This window comes from Glycine max, chromosome 20 (assembly GCF_000004515.6).
Source record: "Glycine max cultivar Williams 82 chromosome 20, Glycine_max_v4.0, whole genome shotgun sequence".
Lineage (NCBI taxonomy): Eukaryota > Viridiplantae > Streptophyta > Magnoliopsida > Fabales > Fabaceae > Glycine > Glycine max.
The window spans coordinates 3,303,604-3,325,010 of NC_038256.2; the positions used below are offsets into that span (position 1 = coordinate 3,303,604).

General features: G+C 32.3%; 3 protein-coding genes and 1 pseudogene across 5 annotated transcripts; all 4 read right to left on the reverse strand.

Annotated features, from left to right (window-relative positions):
- Positions 1 to 995: 995 nt before the first annotated feature.
- Positions 996 to 2,211, reverse strand: LOC112997659 (uncharacterized). Of its 2 annotated transcripts, none has more exons than XM_026127508.2 (3): positions 1,891 to 2,211; positions 1,466 to 1,812; positions 996 to 1,164 (listed from the first exon to the last, which is right to left on the reverse strand). In XM_026127508.2, exons 1-2 carry the CDS (start codon positions 2,209 to 2,211, stop codon positions 1,567 to 1,569), a joined length of 567 nt encoding a protein of 188 aa, XP_025983293.1. In that variant the 3' UTR covers positions 996 to 1,164; positions 1,466 to 1,566. The 2 variants fall into 2 exon arrangements, with proteins under 2 accessions (XP_025983293.1, XP_025983292.1); XM_026127507.2 differs by having other exon boundaries at positions 999 to 1,164; positions 1,303 to 1,812.
- Positions 2,212 to 2,245: 34 nt separating this feature from the next.
- LOC102667665 (protein ALP1-like) lies at positions 2,246 to 7,924 on the reverse strand. Of its 2 annotated transcripts, XM_041013143.1 has the most exons (4): positions 7,484 to 7,924; positions 3,242 to 7,399; positions 2,938 to 3,163; positions 2,246 to 2,850 (listed from the first exon to the last, which is right to left on the reverse strand). In XM_041013143.1, the coding sequence occupies exons 2-4, from the start codon at positions 3,776 to 3,778 to the stop codon at positions 2,606 to 2,608; spliced, it is 1,008 nt and encodes a 335-aa protein (XP_040869077.1). In that variant the 5' UTR covers positions 3,779 to 7,399; positions 7,484 to 7,924; the 3' UTR covers positions 2,246 to 2,605. The 2 variants fall into 2 exon arrangements, with proteins under 2 accessions (XP_040869077.1, XP_025983340.2); XM_026127555.2 differs by having other exon boundaries at positions 3,242 to 7,924.
- A 2,740-nt stretch (positions 7,925 to 10,664) lies between these two features.
- On the reverse strand, positions 10,665 to 13,590 carry LOC100780651 (protein LURP-one-related 12-like; annotated as a pseudogene).
- A 575-nt stretch (positions 13,591 to 14,165) lies between these two features.
- On the reverse strand, positions 14,166 to 21,391 carry LOC100781739 (uncharacterized). Its single transcript, XM_041013144.1, has 11 exons — positions 21,232 to 21,391; positions 19,310 to 19,622; positions 19,001 to 19,084; positions 18,751 to 18,897; positions 18,498 to 18,560; positions 17,722 to 17,857; positions 17,011 to 17,173; positions 16,743 to 16,871; positions 15,918 to 16,112; positions 14,929 to 15,051; positions 14,166 to 14,728 (listed from the first exon to the last, which is right to left on the reverse strand). The coding sequence occupies exons 2-11, from the start codon at positions 19,551 to 19,553 to the stop codon at positions 14,615 to 14,617; spliced, it is 1,398 nt and encodes a 465-aa protein (XP_040869078.1). The 5' UTR covers positions 19,554 to 19,622; positions 21,232 to 21,391; the 3' UTR covers positions 14,166 to 14,614.
- Positions 21,392 to 21,407: the final 16 nt, after the last annotated feature.

A 21,407-nucleotide genomic window follows, 5' to 3' on the forward strand; every position in this document is an offset into this window, starting at 1 on the left:
GGGGGGTTCTGAGGTCCAGAGGTGAAAGATTGGAGAGAAAGAAGAGAAAAAGAAGCTAAATCATTGTCGAATTGTGACTATAACCAATTTCTACATCATTCTTCATTCATTCTTTGTCCGGTTAGTGTTTGTCTTTAAGGATTTGAACATGATTCATGAACCCTTAGGGGTTCTCTTTATTATTTTGTGCATCTTCATCTATTTCTCCTATTATCGGTGATCATTTTTTTTTAAAAGTAAGTTTTAACCGATCATTAGTACCGCAAGTTATCTTTAAAAAAGGATTGAAGGTTAATAAGCAAAAATCAAGATAAAACCAACTCATAACTAATTTTTTTTTTTTTTTTATCAAATATCACTTGAGATCATTTCAAGGTCCAATGCCTTAACGACTCTCTCCTCTTTTAAAAAATCAAAAGGTTATTTTAAGGTCCAACGCCTTAATGATTCTTTTCGCTTTTCAAAGTTTAAAAGACAGTTTCAAGGTCCAATGCCTTAAGAGTGTGTTTGGATGAGGAAATTTAAAATTCTAGAGAATTTAAAATTTTGAGAATTTCAAATTCTTCAATTTAAATTCCTTCATTTCTAAAATTTTGTGTTTGGATAAGAAATTAGATTTCTTCATTTTTAAAATTTTGTGTTTGGATAATGAAATTAAATTTCTTCATTTTCAAAATTTTGTGTTTGGATAAGGAAATTGAATTTATTTATTTTTAAAATTTCTTATTTTGATAAAATAATCAAATGCATTCTCTTTTAAAATTTTATATTTTAATAAAACAATTTTTTAATAAAATAATTATTTTTTTCATTAATAAATTCTATGTACTATTTATCGAGTGTGATATTCCAATAAATATGTACTATTTTAATCTATTTCAATTAAAAATATATAATTTAACTATTTAAATTATTATTTCATTTACGACACACTACACCACTCACAACATAAACAATATTTAGTATCATTTCACCTTAGAATGTTATTTAGAAGTCTATAGATGAAACTTGTTTTTTTGCCAAAGTCATTGGTCAGTAATGCAATTACACCAAAAAAAACTTAGACGGAAATAAAATCTAGTCACAAAATAAGTCCAACTTACAAAATAATTTTGAATTTTCTAATTGCATTTGCTTCAACACAGGAATTCCTTCACATATTTTCTGCAAAAGAAGACATAATGTTAAGTGTCACTAAACAAATCATATTTGTTAAAACATAATTTGTTATATAAAATGAAAGATATAAATGTAAAACATAATTATACAACATCAACATACTTGTCATGATATCAAACGTACCTGTAATTTGACATTAAGGCATAAAAGATAAGATGTAATCCTCTTTCTCATCCAATGGAAGAGCTTTTATAATCGCAAACTTAATGGGATTTTCTGTCAACCAATCAATTGCTCTATGTCTAAGTGCACCATTAAAATTAGGTATATTATCTAGCTCACTCACCACTTCATGTACCACTTCTTGAGCTTCTTTTATCTCCATCTTCTTCTTTGTCACTTCAACAAATTCTTTCAATGACTCGGCTACTTCTTTCATTGAGGAAATCATCCCTTCTTTCTCTCCACTCTTACTTGGCGAATGTTTTTTCTCGTGGCAGAACTTGATCCCTCTAAGTCAAAACTCACACTATGAATTACTTCCTCTTCATTTGTTTCTTTGCTCATGATATCATCTGCATCTAATGCATTTTCTGCTCCGAGTCCAGTAGCTCTATCCTTTGCACATAGGTCAACAATATCATCCCAATTAGGAATGACTTTGAATCGAAATCGTTTGACCTCTTCATGTGACTTGAAAAAAATAGAAACATGTTAATAACAACACAAATAACAACTACTATTGAATAAAATTAAAAGATAATTGGCTACCTTAACATATTCATTCCATGCAATTTCATTTTCAACGATAATCATGTACTTTGTGCTATCCCAGTCAAATCCACTTTGACTAAGAATGTCACTCATAATTCCATACCATGTTCTCCAAAGCTTAAAACGATTCTTAACATTATCTGCCATGAGGTGAACTCCAAAACGCTTGGACAAAATTTGAGCTGCAGTACTATATGCTACTGCTTTCCAATTTCCATCACCTTTATTGCCCAAATTTCTTTGATCTCTAAGCACTTCAGCTAGCACACGTTCCATTTCCAAGTTCCATGCGAAAGGTGAGACATGTAAAATTAGCATTCTACGAAAGTATAAAATTAACTACACATAAAAAGAAAACAAAATCCAAAGTATTATAAAATACAAAAATCCAAAGTATCACACATACATGAGTATAGAGTCAATTACACATAAGAAACAAAATCCAAATCCACTAAAAACATCTCCCTAATCAAAGTTTCTTCTTATTTGATAGGTGGCAAACATATTCATTGCTAAAGTATCACAGAATCTTGTCCATTCCTCAGTTGCTTGGATAGTTGTGACTTCATCTCCAATATTATTTGTGACTCTTTCCATTTGTTGATTGATTAACTCATTGTCAACAACAGATAAAAGTTCCAAGTCTTGGGCTTCCAAAATTGGATCACTATGTTGTTCATTTCTTATGAAATTATGTAGCATGAAACAAGCATTAATAATTCTTATGTGTTTTTATATCAAAAAAAGAAGGAGTTCTTAATATACTCCATCTTTTCTTCAATACCCCAAATGACCTTTCAATAACATTCCTTGCACTTGCATGACGAAGATTAAATAACTCCTTGTAGTTTTGAGGAGTGTTTCTGATCCACTCATTAAGATGATATCTAGTCCCTCGATAAGGTGCTAAAAATCCAGGGCCATTTGTATACCCCACATCCACAAGAAAATATTTACCTACAATGGTTAAAAAAAATATTATATATAAAAGTATGCATATTTCTTTTATATGTTAAATAAAGTTTCATCATTTCATGATATTACCATTTGGTATATGGAGACAATTTTGACGACGCAAAGCATCTCGCAATACTCGAGAATCTCCTGCTAACCCTTCCCACCCGGGCAACACATATATAAACCTTAAATCTGGACCACAAACTCCTAAAACATTTGTAGAGATATCACCTTTTTTATTACGATATCTAGGTCTATCTTCTGCAGAAACTGTTACTGGAATATGCATCCCATCAAGTGCTCCAATCGAATTCTAAAAACATTCCAAAATAAAAAAATAAGTCACAGTCACTTAAAGTACCTTATAATTACTAACAAATGACAAACTTACCTTAAACCATCTCCATTTGTTTTCCACCGAGCCCTCTAGATTATACTCATGAAACTTCAAATATTCTTTGCTTACTTTCATTATAGCTCGCAGGACATTCTTGAATTGCCTACTAATTGTTTCCATGGATCTACAATAACTAAAGTGCACAACTCTATACTTTAGGTTGTGAGCAAGGATATGCAAAAACATTGCCACAACTTCATCTATAGGAACATTTTTTGTTTTTACCAATTGCCCTTTCTCTTGTAAAATTCTACAAAGCTTAAAAAATGTCTTTTTACTGACCCTTAATTGTTCAATGCAATCAGTTTCTGTTCCCCTGTATAGACGATTGAGGAAACTATGCCTTTCTAATTCCAAATTTTGGGTAGGTTCCTTAACAAAATACTTGTCATGATACCAAGTCAGTGCACCCAAAAGCATAGTGACAACACTAACAATAATGAAAAATACTTGTTCAAGTTCTTCTTCCTCCTCTTCATCTCTTCTACATTTTCTTGAAGTAGCCAAAGCATCAACTATACTACTTTCCATTTCTTGACTATCCACACTATATAACTAAAAGAAAAGTAATATAATAACAAAGGATTAATTAGGCAGTTGATGCATATGCTTATCAAGAATAATGATAAAAATTCAATTGAACAATCAATAGAAATTCAAATACATCATTACCATCTCTTATCAAACATGTGTCATACTCAAGAAAAAAAAAAAGACAAAGCAAGATGTGAAGGTAGAAAAGGACCACGTATATGCACTTTCTTCCTTCGTATGTAGTCCTCTCTTTTTTATGTTTATATATTGAAACACTAATCAATGCCAGGATATATCCATCTTAATTATATTGTTTAACTTGGTAGCACCAGTGTACTCTTTATCCTAGCTAAGAAGCCATGTATTAACAATTTAACATCTGGTTCAGGTTTAAGGCTCTACTATAAGACCCAGGACCAATATATCAATTACATAAAAATAAATTTTTCTTTCAAAAGCGGACATATAATAAAAAGAAATAAATTAAAGGAGTATAAAATAATTTAAAATTCAGTCCTACTGACGTGTGCTCAAAAAATTATAAAGAATTAATAAATAGAAAACCTGTATTTAAAATTACTACTATAATGAAAATATATCATTACAATAAATAGAGTTGCAGATGTAGGGTGTCCTGGCTATAATATATATTGTTTCAGACATAAGTAATTTCTTACGCTCATATCATGCTGGTTTATTCATACATGCTTTAAGTAACTCCATATGGCTGGAAAAGCTGAGATCAATGAACTAGTTCACAGTTGCAGAGATGTACGAATACGAGGAGGGGCAGTATATTTATTTACATACATGCATATGTACTAGTGGAAACTTATGCTAAATATCTGAAACTTTACTCATTAAAAATACTATAACTAATGTTTTGTTTGACGACCAAAAAACTCTTTGAAAAAGAATCTAGCTACGTAATATATGAAGAATCCTGAAACTTTGCTTGATCAATTTTTTATGGAGGCACATGGCAGGGTTGTTGTCGGCTTGAGAATGGATAAAAGCATATCTGACAAGGATTCGGGAGCTCTTGAAGAAGGTTTTGATTTTTGCTTGCCTGAGGTTTTGATTCATGGGAGGTTCTTCTGAGTTTGAGACTTTGGATAGATAATACTTATCTTCACTCAATCCTTTCAAGGTCAGTTAATTAAGTCATTCATGTAATTAATTATTTCAATTTGTTTACTGTTATATCATTGTTATGTATTAAATATAAGGATTCATCACATCCAACAGTAATTGATTCTTTTATTGGATTATTGAGCTAACCCAGTTGGCATTTCTGGTAGAATATTGGTTTATTCATTTTCTATAAACAGGAAATGCAAGTTGTGTTATTTAAGTTCTACATTATTCTTTTCTTTAAGGAGAAGATTGGATTTTTTTTTTTTTACTTCTGATTTAGTGTTTCTAGACTGGATCTGATTATATTCACTTTTTTCTTTATCAGTTGAACTCCATATGATTTATTCATATACGATTGTAACACAAACTTAATACATACATGCTTTTAGTTTCAAACCAACATTCATGTATGACACAATGCTAGGACACCCTACATCTGCAAAAAAAAATATATTACTCATACATATGGTTTATTCATACATGCTTTAAGTAATTTGCACATATCTGGTGTACTCATAAATATATGGTTTATTCATACATGGTCAATTAGGATTATTATATAAATATATTCCTCTATGAGGAAATCAATAAATGAAAAATGAGTTGCTATTTTATCTTCTTCATAGTTTTTATATAGTCTTTTATTGTGTTTTCTTAGGAGTAGTGGTAGTGTAGTATTCTGCACTCTAGTTTAGGCATAGTTCAATATTACAAAATTAGTTTTTCTTGACTTATATATTTTAATTTTATCATACCTAAAGGCAGCCTAAAATAAGAAAGCGGGGGTGAACTTAAATTCCTAGAAGCCTAAAATTAGAAGGCGTTTATGAACTTAAACCCCATCAAGGAATGAATACCATGGTCCATATTCTATTTAGTATTGTATCAACAAATTTCCAATTACTAACATTGCTAATATATATAGTCTTTAATAATGGTACAAGGATTTTAAAAGTGTCATGAGCACCTTAAAGTCTGAAATCATGCAATAAGAAGACCTCTTCTCATTAAGTTCAGCTTTGGACATTTATGTTCGATATAGGAGTAAACTATAGCAAACTAAATTAAGTGAAACCTAGCTGAAATAGCTCAATTAGGAAAGGGAAATTATGTCAAGATAAATGGCAAATCTGGTGTACTGTGAGTTATCCCTAGAAAGTTTGGAAACCGTATCATATAGTGTAATGGAAAAGGCAGAGACATATCAGATTATTGGAGATACCAAAATTCTTGTATTCAATAAGAGCAAGGATATCACTTTAAAGTTTAAACCAGCAGAATATATGCTAATGCTATGCTATCATTGTCAATCCAGCTTCATCATTACTGCATTTTGAAAACCATAGCAAAAAGTCTCTTTTTTCTCTATTTCTATAAGGTTCATCAGAGTATATATCCTAGTGTTTTAACTTGTTACATTCAAATTGTTCGTCTAGGACATGGGACATGAATCGAAGTTAACATATGTTGGATATCAATACTGTATATTTTAAAGTATAAGCATACAAAAAAACTGGTTCTTTTATTAATATACTAGAGAACTTCATTCTTAAATTCTGAATTGATAATCCTCTGTTAACACGAGTATAAAAAGCTACTCAAGAAGGAATTTATCAGCATGATGAGAAAGTTATTCACCTTCAACTTTGAAAGAAATTCCTATAACTTGTAACAAATTTACAGGCTTCACTGTAAAGAACATGACAGGGCTCTCAGGTAAGATTTGTTTGGTTTTATTCCAATTTCTTTTGAAATATATTTTAAGCTGTTGAGATTATTGGTTCATTCCAATCTGGCAAAACTTACAATCTCACATAAAGTAAAGTTAAGTTATATGAAGTGTAGTGGGGACATGCATGAATTTTATTTTGGTTTGGTTTTCAGATGATCCGAGGAACAAGCACTTGAAAGAGTTTGAAGGAGCTTTCAAGTTAAGTCATATAGAATACATCTTGAAGCAATGTATAAATTAGTGATCAATATTTGTTTATTGAACACACTTCGCACAAAAACAAGAGAAAACCTCAATACAATGAAAATATATAATAACATAAAAAAGTTCAATCTTAAATGTCTCAATGTCTTGTTTTAACAGCAACTAAATTCTTAAATTGATAAGATTTTCTCACTCTAAAGAAGAACAAGACAAAAACAATAGGAAGATCATAAACAACTAGTAAATAACATTTAGACAGATCATTCATACAGAATATAGAATCTGCGCACAAACAAGGCACAATAAGAATTAGAAATTCCAGCACAAACTACATATCATATGAAAATAGACAAGAAATAAATGAACACCGTGATTTCTAGATCTATGCCTTATTACGCTTAGATTGAACAATAAAGATAGAGATAGAAATAATAATCGTAGGAATAATGAAAAATGAACCATATATTTGAAAAGTGCATTGATGGAGGCGAGAACTGACCTTGCTTGTGATCGGCACCTTTTTCAGAATAATGCAGAGGGAGAAACTGTTGCAAGAGAAAGAGAAGAGTGGAAAACTTTGCAAGAATGAACGATCGAGAGAGAACCTATCAAAATCCTAACACAATCACCTTCTTTTTCTTCTTCCTTTCCGATGCAGTCACCAGAAACCACCGATGCAGTCACCAGAAACCACCGCCGGCAGCTGAACAAGTGCGGACGTTTTCGGCAGAAGCTGTTGCAAGAGAGAGAACGAAGGATTTCAAAAGAAGCTGTTGCAAGAGAATGAAAGAGCCAGAGAATGAAGGAGCCACAGAATGAAGGATTTCGGGAGAAGCTACATCAGAAAAGAATTTCAAATTCTTTCATAAATGGAAAGAATTTAAAATGCTAATATTTAAGTTAACTAAAATCCCTTATCAAAATCCTCAAATTTCAATTTCTTTCTAAATTTCTATCCAAACATCTTATTTGATTGGAAAGTAATTAAAATCCTTTAAAAAATTGAATTACCCTATTAAATTCCCCCATCCAAACACACTCTAAATGAATTTTGTTCGCAATTAAAATCAATCTTTCAAAAAACCTAAAATCAATGTAACTCATAAACTTTCAGACTTAAAGAACTACGTAAGTCTGAGTTCTTCATCACACTTGAGGATATGTAGGAGCAAGAGCAATGCTCTTGTTGACCCCAAAAAAGTAAAAAACATAAAAAGACAAAAATATAAAAAGGGAAAAGAAAATCATTTTGAAGTCACGTTATGCACACTTGATTAAAGGCTACCATCCCTTGTGACGGGGGCGTGGGGTGCTAATATCTTCCCCGTGCATAAACAAATCCCGAACCCTCATTTTTAAAATCCGTAGACCTTTATCATTTTGGTTTTTCTAACGCTTATCCTCGAAGAAACGTTGGTGGCGACTCTGTTTGTTTTCTCCCTTGGAGACAAACGATTTGATGCAATCCTCTCTAGGAAGGGACCAGTTACCAGAGCCATGAGCAAGAGGCTCCAAGAGGATTGAGCTAGAGATACTAAAGAAGGCCCTAGGGTTGTCATGAACCTTAGGGTAGATTTTTTAGCCCATGGGTCAAGTTTGGATCCACTCTTCTTTGTAAATATTAGAATAGGTTTTTCCTTCTTTTGGGCCATTCTAGTAGTATAGGGTTTTAGCCTTGTATTTTAGGGCATTTTGAGTAATCTTTGTAGTAGATACTTTTTCTTTTTTATTTTCATGTATTATTGGAATGGGGGTGAGCTTAGCTATTATAGGAGGTGTGTAGCTAAGCTCTAGCTTCTTTAGGAATTTTCTCAAGCAAGCTTCTCAAGGAGGTGAACTTAGTTATTAGAGGGGTGTGTGTAGCCAAGCTCTAACTTCTTAAGGAAGTTTTCTCAAAGAAGCTTCTCAAGGAAGCTACCTAGTCTATAAATAGAAACATGTGTTACACTTGTTGTAACTTTGATGAATGAAAGTCTTATGAGACACATTTCTCTCCCTCTTTTATTCCTTCAATTTCGTGCTCCCCCATTCTCTCTTTCTTTTCCTCCATTAAAGCATCCTCTTCAAGCTTCTTATCCAAGGCACATTCTTGGTGGTGAAGCTCCTTCTTCTATGGCTTATTCCCTAGTGGATGGTGACTCCCCTCTCCTCTTCTCCTTTGCCTTCCGCTGCATCTCCATGGTGGAAAATCACCCTTGAAGGACCTCATTGAAGATCAAAGATCCAACCTCCATAGAAGCTCCACAAGCAAGCTTCCATCAAGTGGTATCAGAGCACAAAAGCTTCAAGTAGGTGTTCCGTAAACCTCCATTAATTTTTTTGCTTTACCTTCTCTTCCATTGTTGTTTCTTCATTTTTCTCCATGTATCTCCTCACATGTCTTGTGCTAAATGTTTTTAACATGATTCTTTAGAGTTTCCACCAATTAAACTTGCTATAGAAGCTAGATTTGATTTTCTATGGCTCAAATTTCTTGTTCTTGTTCTTGAACCATGAATTGTGTTGAGTTTAGGTTCCTTTGAGTTTTGTCTTGTTATTTTTTGTGGCTGAAACCTAAACCATAAAATTCTTACAAAAACATTAAAGTAGAATAAAACCTCAAAAATCTAGAGTGACTTGTTTACCTATTGTAGTTTTGTCATAGAAGTCATGTCTAGTCATGAAACTTGTCGCATAAGATTTCTTATGTTGTGCTGAATTTTATTTTTCTTGTTTCTTTGTCTAACTCATTTGTTCATAAGTGTATGAAATTTTTTTGGCCTATTATTTGATTTGATTCAAATCTTGCATGTTAATTAGTCCTTAACATGTTCATTCAAAATTCTTAATTATAGAGTCTTTGATTGTGAACCTTTTCTTGAACTTTTAGATTTCCTTCTGATTGTGTCTATTGTGAATTTGAGTTTTGGTGAATAAATTACTGGCTGAAATTTTGATCCTAAGTGAATAACTCCTAAAAGTGTGGTAAACAAGCCTAGTGAGTTCAACATACATAGGAAGGTTGAAAGTAAGCCCAAGGCAATCAATATTTCATGCTAAAAAAAATTCAAAGTCTGAAATCACTGGTGCTGGCAACTTGGACATACAAATTTGTAAAACTTACTGAGAATTGGTTACTTAGAATTTTGAGCTGAAACTTTTACTGAATTTTCTAGACATCTGAAAAAAAGTTATAAACAAAGAACCAAGTGATTTGGATAAAAGTAAAAAATACTAAAAATCCCACAAGTTGACAGAAAAATCAGTATCCAGGAAAAAAAAGTGAAAGGGAAGTGTGCTTGTTGTTTTGACTCAAAATTTATTCTATAATTGGTGCCTATTTTATACCAATCTTAGTTCCTAAATTTCAATTGAAAATTAGTGTGAAAACAAGTGCCAAAGATAGAGGTTTGTTGAGTCTTTTTTTCCAATTTTTTTTTACTCTACACTAGAGTCATTCTAAGTTTCTCTTTGAGTCCTAGCTTGCTTCTATGTCCTTTTCATTGCTTTAATTGTTGAATAATCCTTAAAAAAGTGTCTTGTTAAAACTCCATTGGTTTAGCTTTCATTTCATTTTTTTTTTGTCTTTGGTTATTGCTTGTCTCTTTGTTTTCTTATTTGTGAGTTGCCATATAGGGGAATTGGAAAGGAGGATTGGTGTCATCCCTTGAAAAATTTGGGTCAAGAAGCAAGGGGCCAACCACCTTAAGAGTTATTGGACTAAGAAGCACTTCAAATTGAGTGAATCACCAAAGAGAAAAAAACCACCAAAATTGAGGACCTTTTTGCAATTTTGTAATTGACAATTTACTTACTTTCATTGCTTTCAAATTTTGTAACAAAAAGGTCTTTCATTGGAAGTAAGTTGGGAGCCTCCAATAGGTCACCCTACTTTCCTTTGTGTCTAATAATTTTAGACAATTTTCCCTTACCACAAAAAGTTGCAACCCAATAGGGCAAAGAAGCAACACCATGTCACCTTTGAATACAATTGTAGTAAAAATCTGATAATCCAAGAGTGCCAAGAGATCCCATGTTAGACTGATTCTAGCAATGGTAGCCTAAACATGCTACTAAATAATATAATTAAAGGTTATAAAACAGATGGAACTTTCATAAACTGCATAAAAAATGAAATTCTCTAACAGTGATAGCCTAAACATGTTGACTATATATTTAAGTAAGAAAAAAATCAATGGGTGCTTATTTCTGAATGTTTATTTGAGAAAATGTATTTAAACATTACGTAGATAAGTATAACATATTTTAATAAAAAATGATGAATTAATGCTTTACTGTTTTAATGATACATTAATGTATCTAATGTTTACCGTACACGCAATTATCCATATATACTTTTGTAAATGTAATCTTACAATATAAAGAACATAATACTATTATTCACCCAAAAAACATAAAGAGCATGATACATTTAGTGAAATTAATGTTACATTAATGACTTACTATTGATGTACTCAATGTAACTAGCATTCATGGCACACGCAGCACATTCCAAAAAAAAAATGCATACATATTTGAACCATGTTGTGTATGCATTTTAAAGCTCTTCAAGAACATAGGTAAAGCTGAGTAATAAGCACCAAGAAGCGATAACACCAAGAAGCAATAAAAATTCCATCATTCAGCAGATAAATTCCCTAGTGCAATAAATCATTACTTAAGACATAATAAGTAAATATCATTCACTTTGGCACAGAATAGCATTAATTGTTGCTTTACATGATTTTTCAACATGTGATCAAGACATCAAGAAATATAAGATCAAATAACCTGGGCTGGAGTTAGGTAAAGTCCAAGATGATATGCAGCATCTTGGGCCATACTCCTTGTTTCTTGACCTGCAGCTTCAAATGCCCAATCAGGTACTCGGATCATTTCAACTAGAATATGAAAAAAGGTAACATTGTAGTAATTATAATGATAACATATCAAGTTATCAATTGAAAATAAAAACATGAAAAGAAAAAAAAAACCTCTTAGATTGCCAAGGATAAACATGAACCCAGTATATGCAACATCTTGAAAATGATGAAACACCATTAGAAAAATGGTATTCCCTCAAACCTCAAGAAAGAATATGGCAGCGCAGCACCATACAGTCTTCATAGCTTCAAGGTAACCCCTACAAAATTTGTAAAGGATATTGAGTTTGCATGAGATATGACATTTGTTATAAATGTTTATGCACCTCAGTAGTTTACAACTTTGTTACAACATATCAAGTTGCTGTGCCTAAGCAACATAGAGAGCATTATAACAGATCTAAGGACAGCCAAGCATAAATCTGACAGTGAAAGAAAGCAGAATTCACTAGGCAATAGGCATCTAGAATCAATAAACAACAACAAATTCTATTAAGTATATTATATGGAAAATAAACATAAAACAAAAGAATCTAAAATGTTAGTAAGAAGTCTTCGAAGGGAAGGGACTGCTTCTGATATTCCTCATTGCTAGAATAATTAAGTTCATAACAACAAAGTTACTCCATGATTCCGAAATCAACAAAAGAAAAAACTAAATGGGATTAAAGCATCATAGACTCATCATAGCTCCAGTTATTATGAACATTAACAAATATTACACAACTCAACTGCAAATTCAAGAAATACAAAACAATAAAATCCTTTATTGTCCTTTCCTTTTCATATAGACAAAAGAGGAAGGGAAATACTTTTCATGCCATTCAGGATATCACTTAGAAATACCCCTTGTATGATGCTAAACATGGGGAATGATGCCATGAAAAGATGGAGTCTCCATGTCTTATTAACTAACAAAACTCCATGAAATACCTACTGTTCCTAGATTACAACACTCTTACACTTCACTTGTTAAACTAAAAGCATAACATTATGAAAGGCAAGATAAGAATAGGATGCAATAGTTTAATAGACACGGAGAGTGGTGTTAGAAAATAAGAAATTCAAGCACCGAACAGAGGGAACACCCAAATGCTCAGTGAGTAGAACATACCTTTTCAGAGGCTGCATCAAAAGCAGGCTTGATGCAAAGCCAAAAGACTTCCTTCCCGAGCATAACGCTAGTGGTGGGGTCCACTTTGCGGTGAATCTCAGCCACAAGTTCCTTAGCGGCATTGAAAACCTTGCAACACCACTGCGGGAAGCACCCTTCAATGAGGTACTCCACACTGGGGCTATCGTACACCTCCATGGCCACGCTCGTCCTCGACCTTCCGATGATCGACGATCTCTTCATGCTGAATAGGGGTTTGTTACCAAAAGAGAGGGAAAGAAATTGTACCTTTCGACGGAGGGTGAGAAGAGAACGGCCATGGGGATCCATGAGAACAAGCTCGTCCTTGTCACGTGCGGGGGGACCATAGGAGTCAAAGCGGAAGATGAGTTTGCCCTTGCAATCGTAGACATCGAAGCCATCACTGTTGAAGAAGAGGGATGTTTTGAGCACTGTGAGCTTCGTCTCTTTTTTTGAAAAGGTACCCTTCTTGCACCACCAACTCCTCTTTCATTCTTCTCTGCTTTCTACCCCAACAGAAAACATGAGTTCAGGAAATGGAAGCTTATATATATATGTGTGACCTAGGTGATGTTGGGGATGCCGTTGATACCGAGGGAGTGGAGCATGTTGAGAGTTTCCTTGTCGACCTCGATGTGGTCGGTGTTTATGGCAGAGACATCGGGGCGAAGTCCGACGCCCAAGCTCATCCTCGATGCAGCACTTCTTGCTATGTGAGGGAACAGTGAATGACAAAGAGAATGGAATGGAAGAAAATTTTATTGATTTAGGGTTACCCAACCTCGCCCAATTATAACATGCCACGTCAACAACAGAAAGTGGAAAAACAATGTTTTCATAGACGGTTTTGAAAAAGCGATTTTGTAAAGCATATTTAAAGTCATTTTTTAGGAAACTGCCTTTAAAAAGTTACAACTATTTACAAAAATGTCATCACTTTACTTACTACATCGGTCTAGGTCTAATCGTCGTAAAATATCTTTTTTCTAGTAGTATTGTTTGTCCTAACTACTAATAATAGATTGAATAATATGTCATTGTTTTCAATATTTAGAGAACACCTAAATTTATCATTTATTAAGTTCACTTATCATTTAAATAGAATAAATATACATATATTTCCATAAGCTATGTGACACATTGAGAGAGTAAGAGACAGAGAAGAGAGAAAAGTATATATGTAAGATAGGTGATATGATTTGATAGAAAAATAAAGATAAAGAAAAAACAAAAATATCAAATAGGTGTTTGAAATTTGTGAGTGTCTAAAGATAAACACTTCTTTAAAATATGAGACACAACCATGAAAAAAGCTTTAACTTTTTTTCCCCCATTTCTCATTTGACATCAGCGGTGTGAATGTGTGATCATGTTAAAGTGTAAAGAATATAAAAAGAAAACGATGTTGCTAAGATACACAAACTATCAGAAAGTAATGCATTCTACTCAATGATTCCTCCTAGGGGAATCTCAAATTTACATGTAAGTTCCCATTTGACCACCTCTAGAAAGATGACCTTAGAATCTATTATATATGGGATGTCAAATGAGTGACAAAATGGTAAATCCAAACCATGCACTAAAAGAAAAAAAAAATCTTGCATGAGAGAAAACACTAAATGCTTAAATTTTGCTTCTCTTCCTTTTCCTCCATTGTTAAGTAAATAGATTTACAAAATAACCCTCAGTCTTATCTTATGTCTTCCCCCCATAGATGATCATCTGTGTATTACCCCAATTTGCCACATGCCTCCATGAATTAATTAATTATCATCAAGAGCCACAATAGTAGGAATTTGACCATTGTTAGCAAAATCAATTTTATTCAGCCGTAAGCAGCATAAGACATGCTCTGGCAGTTCCTCTTGCTTCTGTGCCTGTGCAAGCATAGAAAATAAAAAGGTATTAAAATATGGAACCTTTTTCATATAGCAATCAATCAGCTGAGAAAAACATCATATTTGCTAAAGAAGGAAGATACTCCTTGAGAGTAGTTTGATTAACTTGATGCTTAAATGTGTTCAAAATTTTCTAAAAAAAAAAGGTTCAAATTAAATGTTTCAAGACTAAACTATACCTGGATAGTTATGCCCATATTAAGTACTACATTCTTTGTACGGTCTCGTAGTGAATCAAGTGCTTTCCTTGATATATAGCTAAAGCGATGTATGTCCAAGTCAATTTCAAAATAGTTAGGTCCCTGCAATGAACACATAAATTAACAGCAGATACACAAGGATATGAAGATTTATTGTATGGTAAAGTGAGCTTCATTTTGTGTGGTAATTAAATTGAGCTTGACCCTATGCTGTAGGAAATAGCTAGATAATATTAATATATATTAGAACATCGGTTAAGATCATTCTTCCCTATATAAAAATACTTTGTCAAAGAATTCAACATAGCTTATGCCATTTCTAGAAACAATGAAAACAGAACAATCACAACCCTTTCTGAAAAGCCCAAAATCATATGGACAGCCTAGGAAATTGGATTACTACAGCTACAATTTACCAAATAGGTGAGCAATAAACCAAATTTGCAAGTTAATCTATCAACAACGTAGTTAATGTAACTGCATAGAGCTTTGACTTGTAAACATGTCTAAAATAGATATAATGGGGTTTATATTATTTATGTATGTATTATGAGGAGAAATTATCCAATAAGGTTGAGGGAGATGCCCAAAGGTAAAAGGTTGTAAGTAGATCAAAACATTTCAAAATAATGACTAAAGTTGTATATAAAATTTCCCATACTCGATAAACTCAACTCCAATAGAATGAATATGCTAAACAGTGTTAGATATAGGAGCCTAAGTCAGGAGGTTTAATTTATTTAAAAATTAAAATTAATAATTTTTAGCAAAAAGAGTAGAAAATTAGGAGCACGGGAATATATAAAATAAGGGAGAAAAAAATATACACATAAAAAATATTTATAAGTAATTTTTTAAAAGTGAAGGAGTGGAAGTGCACCCGTCAAACAAGTGTAGATCACTGATGCTAAAGATTGATATTTGAAGAAAGATATTTTAAACCAAGAGATAGATACATTTGTATATACCTTAAAGAATTTGTGTTGAGGGCGTGAAAGCACTGGCTTGCCATTGTAGGCACTTATAAGCTTTCTTTCTGCGGATTTTAGCTGAAGGTCCTCTGGATTAACCACCCCTACCAAAAATTTTAGCCTTTCACTAAAGGGAACCAAGCTTTCCCTTGTTAAACCTTTCACTATTTCCATCTCATCATCTACTAATCTCTGTGAAAACAATACTGTTATTAATTTCCTTTTTTTAAAAGTAGCCAAGTTGGAGCCACTGCAGCAAAACTATAAAGAAAATCTATACTTAGTAGTAGCACCAGAAAAAATTTCATGTTTTCTTCTTGAGTGCTAGCTTGTAACGCTTGATGCTTCTCCTAAATTCCTTGGTAAGGCAACGACTATTTAATGCGATATAATCCAATCAAATATTGAAATTCTATAGCCTTTATGAAGCAAAAGAAGAAACCTATCTAGCAAGTGGATATTTTTTTGTTGTTCAAATATATATATTTTTCCTTATAATTTACTGTTTTTTTTCCGTCTATTAATTTTTTTTGTTTTAATACAATATGTTCTTTTAATTTTTCATCCTAAAACACTTTAGATAGTATATTAAATAATAAAAGATATTTTGAACAGTGAAAAAATGTTATAAGGAAAAAAACAAAAATAAACATATTTTACAAGGATTAAAACAATTTTTTTTACAGGAATGAGAATAAAAAACACTAAATTAAAAAATGTATTTAAGCTTTCTTTTTACTTGCAAATACCTTTTAGGGAAAAATTATTGTAATCCGACAGATTTGAGATTCAAAACATGCAATTATTGATTAGAAGAGATACCTTGATGCTCTCCTGAAAGTGAGGAGAGGTATCTTTGTCAAAATTCTCAGACAATTTAAAGTATAATACAAGGCTCATGCCTTCCCCATCAGCATCACCAGGGAACATGCTAGCAGCATATGTTGGCAACTGGAACAAAAGGAACACAATTAACCTATGCAGCATTCTTATATGTTGTTCAAACAGAAAAACATCAATAAAACATTGTTACAGGTGAAGTTGTCAAATTCAGAAGGAGAAAGTATGTGGTTTGAGATGGAGAGTGAACCTGTATATTAACAATAAGGAGGGAAGGTACTTTCTCATGCTCTTTGACAGAAGGAAGTTCTAGATGCTGAGCAATGTGATTTACCTTCCGGGGACACGCAAATAAATCAACACCTATTGGTATATAAGGGCTAAAATCTGGAGCAGGACACTTTTGCTTATCTCTGCACAGTTAGATCATTATAATCATATATAATAAGTTAATAGAGTTAATTAAGTTTTTAGTTCTTATTTTTTTTTAAATTTGATTTTTAGTTTCTAAAATTCTATTTGACGGATCAAGGTTTCTTAACTTTTGCTTGAGTGATCAATGTCCTTCAAGTTTTTTTCATTAAGGTTTTTAGTCTCAATTTGTTTTTTAAAAATCAGTTTTTAATCCTTGAAATCTTATTAAATATATAAAAATAATTGACTCAAACTTTTGTTCAGAGATTAAGAACTGAAATTTCTAAAAGTTTAGAAACTTATCCGGTCAAACAAAAAGTTTAAGAGATTACAAACCTTAATGGAAAAAATTGATAAACCTTGACCAATCAAAACAAAATTTAAAGACGAAATCAAATTTCTAAAAAGTTTAAGACTAAATTTTTAGTTAACCCTAAGTTAATAATATCAAGGTTTCTGATGAAATAAAAGGAAATCAAATGATTAATAGATATTGATTGCATAACATAACAACATAAGATTTGACAGATACAATTTGCTGACATGCCTGAAATATTTTTCTCCGCGGAGGTTGAAAACTGAAGGTGAAACTGCAGACCAGGAACTGGGGCATGGCTTCTCTTGAGTTGTATTTAGAATCTGAAGGCCAGCTCTAGGACGACAAAGAAATCTCTCAGGTACACCTATCCATTCACTCATTTATTGTTAAAATTCCTCTTGGTCTCGATATATAAAATGGTACAATATCATGAGATTTTTGTTTTAGTCTAAGAAGCATAGAGTCCAACATGAACACCGGACACAACACAAACATAGATATTTCGACATTGTTAATGTCTAAAATATTAGACACTGGGACATCGCATGCACACATAAACAAATAGATTGTAATTAAACAAAGTATGAAAATAAAATATCTAAATGATGTTATATTCATTTTTTTAAAATCAGTATTCTATATCTTTTCAAGTGTATTATTGTGTAAAGGTGACAACAAGTATTGAAGCCAACAAAAAATAATTTTTGAGTTAGATACCTAATAAGAAATGTTAGAGAAGTGTCAAACAAATATTCGGATATGTTGATGTTGGAAACATGCCCAACTCAATAAGAGAGATGTCTATATACTTCATAGATTTGGTTATCACGGTTGGACAAGGAAAGCTCCAAGCTATCAGACAAAAGAATTATTTTACTTTTGATGATTTTTAAACAATGAAGTTCTAAATAGTGAAATACCCCAACCATCCACCAAAAGTTCAACCGAAAACAAAACGAAAAATCTTAATTCATTTTTGTATTTGCATAATTCATTTTTCTCACTTCCATCAATGGTTTTCCTTTTTATAGAAAGCATAAAAAGTAAAAACCACCTGTTGCTGTTTTCTTTATGATGAAATATTATTTTTAAATTTGAAGATTTTTAAACAGTAAAGATCTAAATAGTGAAATATTCAAACCAACCTCCAAAAGTTCAATAGAAACAAAGGAAAAATCTTATTTCATTTTTCTCTTGTGATGGCTGAAGACTTACTGGAGAACTTTTCATGTCATTAAAATGAATTAACCTCCCTACTCTTATATTTACCTGCTTTGAAGTAGCTATCACATAACCGATCATATTTACACCCTGAATCTACCAAGCATGATGCATTTTCATGTTGGAGTAACTGGGTGTTTGGGACACTTCCCAAAGCATTATTAGTGACAAAGGGAAAACCATCTGTAGGCCACAAAGGAAGACACAGAAATTTCATGAGCATAACAAAGAAACAATCGAAAAAAAAAATAGTCACAAGGTAAGGAACATCATATAAATGTATCACCTCCAAGTACACTAATAAAATCATCATCTGATTCAGATTCTATAATGCTAACTGAGTCAAACCAGGCATCCTCATGGGTTTTTCCTACAAAATATAATTGCTCATCATGTTTATCAAAGGTATCTATGTCAATTGTCAACCACATGAAATCCAATAATGCCATAAGAAGCATCTTGAAACACCAAAAACAAGAAACATTATCATAAATAGCACAAAAAACAAAAAGCATCTTCAATACTATTATATTACTATTTACTACTACTACTACAACTAGTACACTACTACTACTGGGAGGGAGAGAAAAGATACCACTTGCATCTTTTTTACTATGGCTCTGGTATTGGAGTTGGGCAAGATGCAACTTCATGTTAGAAACATCAGATTTCCGGCGGGTGGCTGAAGCATTGCTATGCCTTTTCTTTGTTATGTCACCAAGTGAAGCATGTTTCCTAAATTTTTTGTGTTCTCTTTTATGAACATTACTCTTCCTGTTCGGCTTTGAAGCGCAGCCTCCCATTGTGGAAGCGAATTTTTTTACAAATCCACCCAACATGATTGATGCCAACTCACTAAAAAGGATTCAGGCACTGTGCTATAATCTCCCTGAGATGAAAGAATCTGCCTGCCACACAAACAACCAAATTTACATATGACAAAGGAAACACAGAAGAATAAACCAAAGTCCAAAGATAACCCAGAGTCCAAACCACATTCTATTAACTATATTCAGAATCATTTTCCTTATATATGTATATGTGAGTATATATACTAAGAGAGAAAAAAAAACGATACTTCCGAAAAATTAATTGCTTTTAAAAGAAAAAATTACTCATTTAGTTTTATAGTTGCACAAATTTTACCTTTTAGTCCTTATACCTAAAAATCATCCCTTTTAGTCCTTCTACAAACACTTTTAGATATTTTTTGGTCCCTGTTATTACAAAATGATAAAGATTAAAAAGTAAAGTGTGTTTTGCAGCAGAGATCATAAGGTCGAAAGTGCTTAACTACTTGTATAACCTACTTGTATAGGGACTAAAAGGGATGGTTGTTAAATGGAGGGACTAAAAGGGATGGTTGTATAGGGACTAAAAGGTTTGTGTAATTCTAGGAACCAAATGAATAATTTTTTCATTTTTAAACCATTTGCTGATAGATATAGATAAGCATATTACAAGGAAAAATAGGATCAATTCTAATAAGAACATCTCTTCCAGATAATGAATAAAACTCAGCAGTTGTACACACCACCTCAAAATAAGTTAATTCCACAGTGGAACATTCGCTCTATTTCCTTGGACCAAGAGTGCTAGCTAGATATAATGCGCCTACAATTATATTTCACATGGAGCCAATTCGATAGTGAATCAGTGATCACCATAAGAAGTGCTTGAATAAGAAGAAAAATATATTATGAAGTGATTGAATAAGAAGTGCTTTGGATAAGACCTGAAGAATGAAATATAGAGTTGAAAAATATATTATTCATTAAGAAGTGCTTGAAGGAAAGAAGAAAAATTTCCCGAATGTAGGAAGCAGCAACAATTAGAGCAAACTTCATTGTGCAAAATGGTATTACTGATGAAAAAAAAGTAAAAAATTGTGTTTATATGCCCCCAAAAAAAGAGAACCCATCATCCAAAAAAAGAAAAGAAACTTAGGACTGTTAGATTTCCTTCTCACATTTTTGTTCATTTTTTTTCTTCCTAAAAACAACTTCACACCCCTAGCAATTAATTTTTCATCTATAATTATTAAGTTTTGAAAATTGTATTTAAAAAACAAGTGTTTTAACAACCAAAAAACAGAAAAATTTGGAAAATATTTTCTCATCTGTTCTCTTCATGTGCTTTAACAAAATGTTAGAAAAAAGAAATGTCTCAAGGGTTCTGATATATGCTTTGGAGACGAAAACAAAGCAATTTTAGAAAACAGAAAAATATTTGTAAAAACAGTAAAAAAAAAAAAACACTTAAGAGCTATTCATCTGATAAAAATAATGTATGAAATATAACAAGAAAATAATAGAAACATTCAATTGGGAAAACATGTGGTGTGATGAAACGCATGCATGCATGAAGAAATTGAAGGCACGGGGTTGAAACACAAACACATTGAATAAGGAAGAACAATATTACATAATATAGAGAAAAGGGTCATGCTCTTTTTTCTTATGCATGAAAAAGACGAAATATAAAAGCATGAGAGAGAGAGAGAAAAAAAAGGACAACCTGAGTTAGAGGGAGAAGAGAGGAGAAAGTTGAAGAAGCATATGAATGAATGAATGAGGAATCGCGGTCCCTAGAAAGGAACTTGGATTCCTCTGTTATTGGTTCTTCCTTCTTCTGTCTCAGAATCAGAAGGAATCAACAACAATACGAAAACAAAACAAAAAAGACTTCCAAAA

Excerpts from the sequence above, each read along its gene's own strand:
- LOC100781739 (XM_041013144.1), bottom strand. The coding sequence starts at position 19,553 with ATGTTGGGTGGATTTGTAAAAAAATTCGCTTCCACAATGGGAGGCTGC. Across the intron at positions 17,174-17,721 it reads CGCGGAGAAAAATATTTCAG|AGATAAGCAAAAGTGTCCTG; the intron begins GCATGTCAGCAA and ends CTAACTGTGCAG. Across the intron at positions 16,872-17,010 it reads TCCTTATTGTTAATATACAG|TTGCCAACATATGCTGCTAG; the intron begins GTTCACTCTCCA and ends CTTTTGTTCCAG.
- LOC102667665 (XM_041013143.1), bottom strand. The coding sequence starts at position 3,778 with ATGGAAAGTAGTATAGTTGATGCTTTGGCTACTTCAAGAAAATGTAGA. Across the intron at positions 3,164-3,241 it reads ACAAATGGAGATGGTTTAAG|AATTCGATTGGAGCACTTGA; the intron begins GTAAGTTTGTCA and ends GAATGTTTTTAG. Across the intron at positions 2,851-2,937 it reads TTGTCTCCATATACCAAATG|GTAAATATTTTCTTGTGGAT; the intron begins GTAATATCATGA and ends TAACCATTGTAG.
- LOC112997659 (XM_026127508.2), bottom strand. The coding sequence starts at position 2,211 with ATGCTAATTTTACATGTCTCACCTTTCGCATGGAACTTGGAAATGGAA. Across the intron at positions 1,813-1,890 it reads CATGGAATGAATATGTTAAG|TCACATGAAGAGGTCAAACG; the intron begins GTAGCCAATTAT and ends ATTTTTTTCAAG.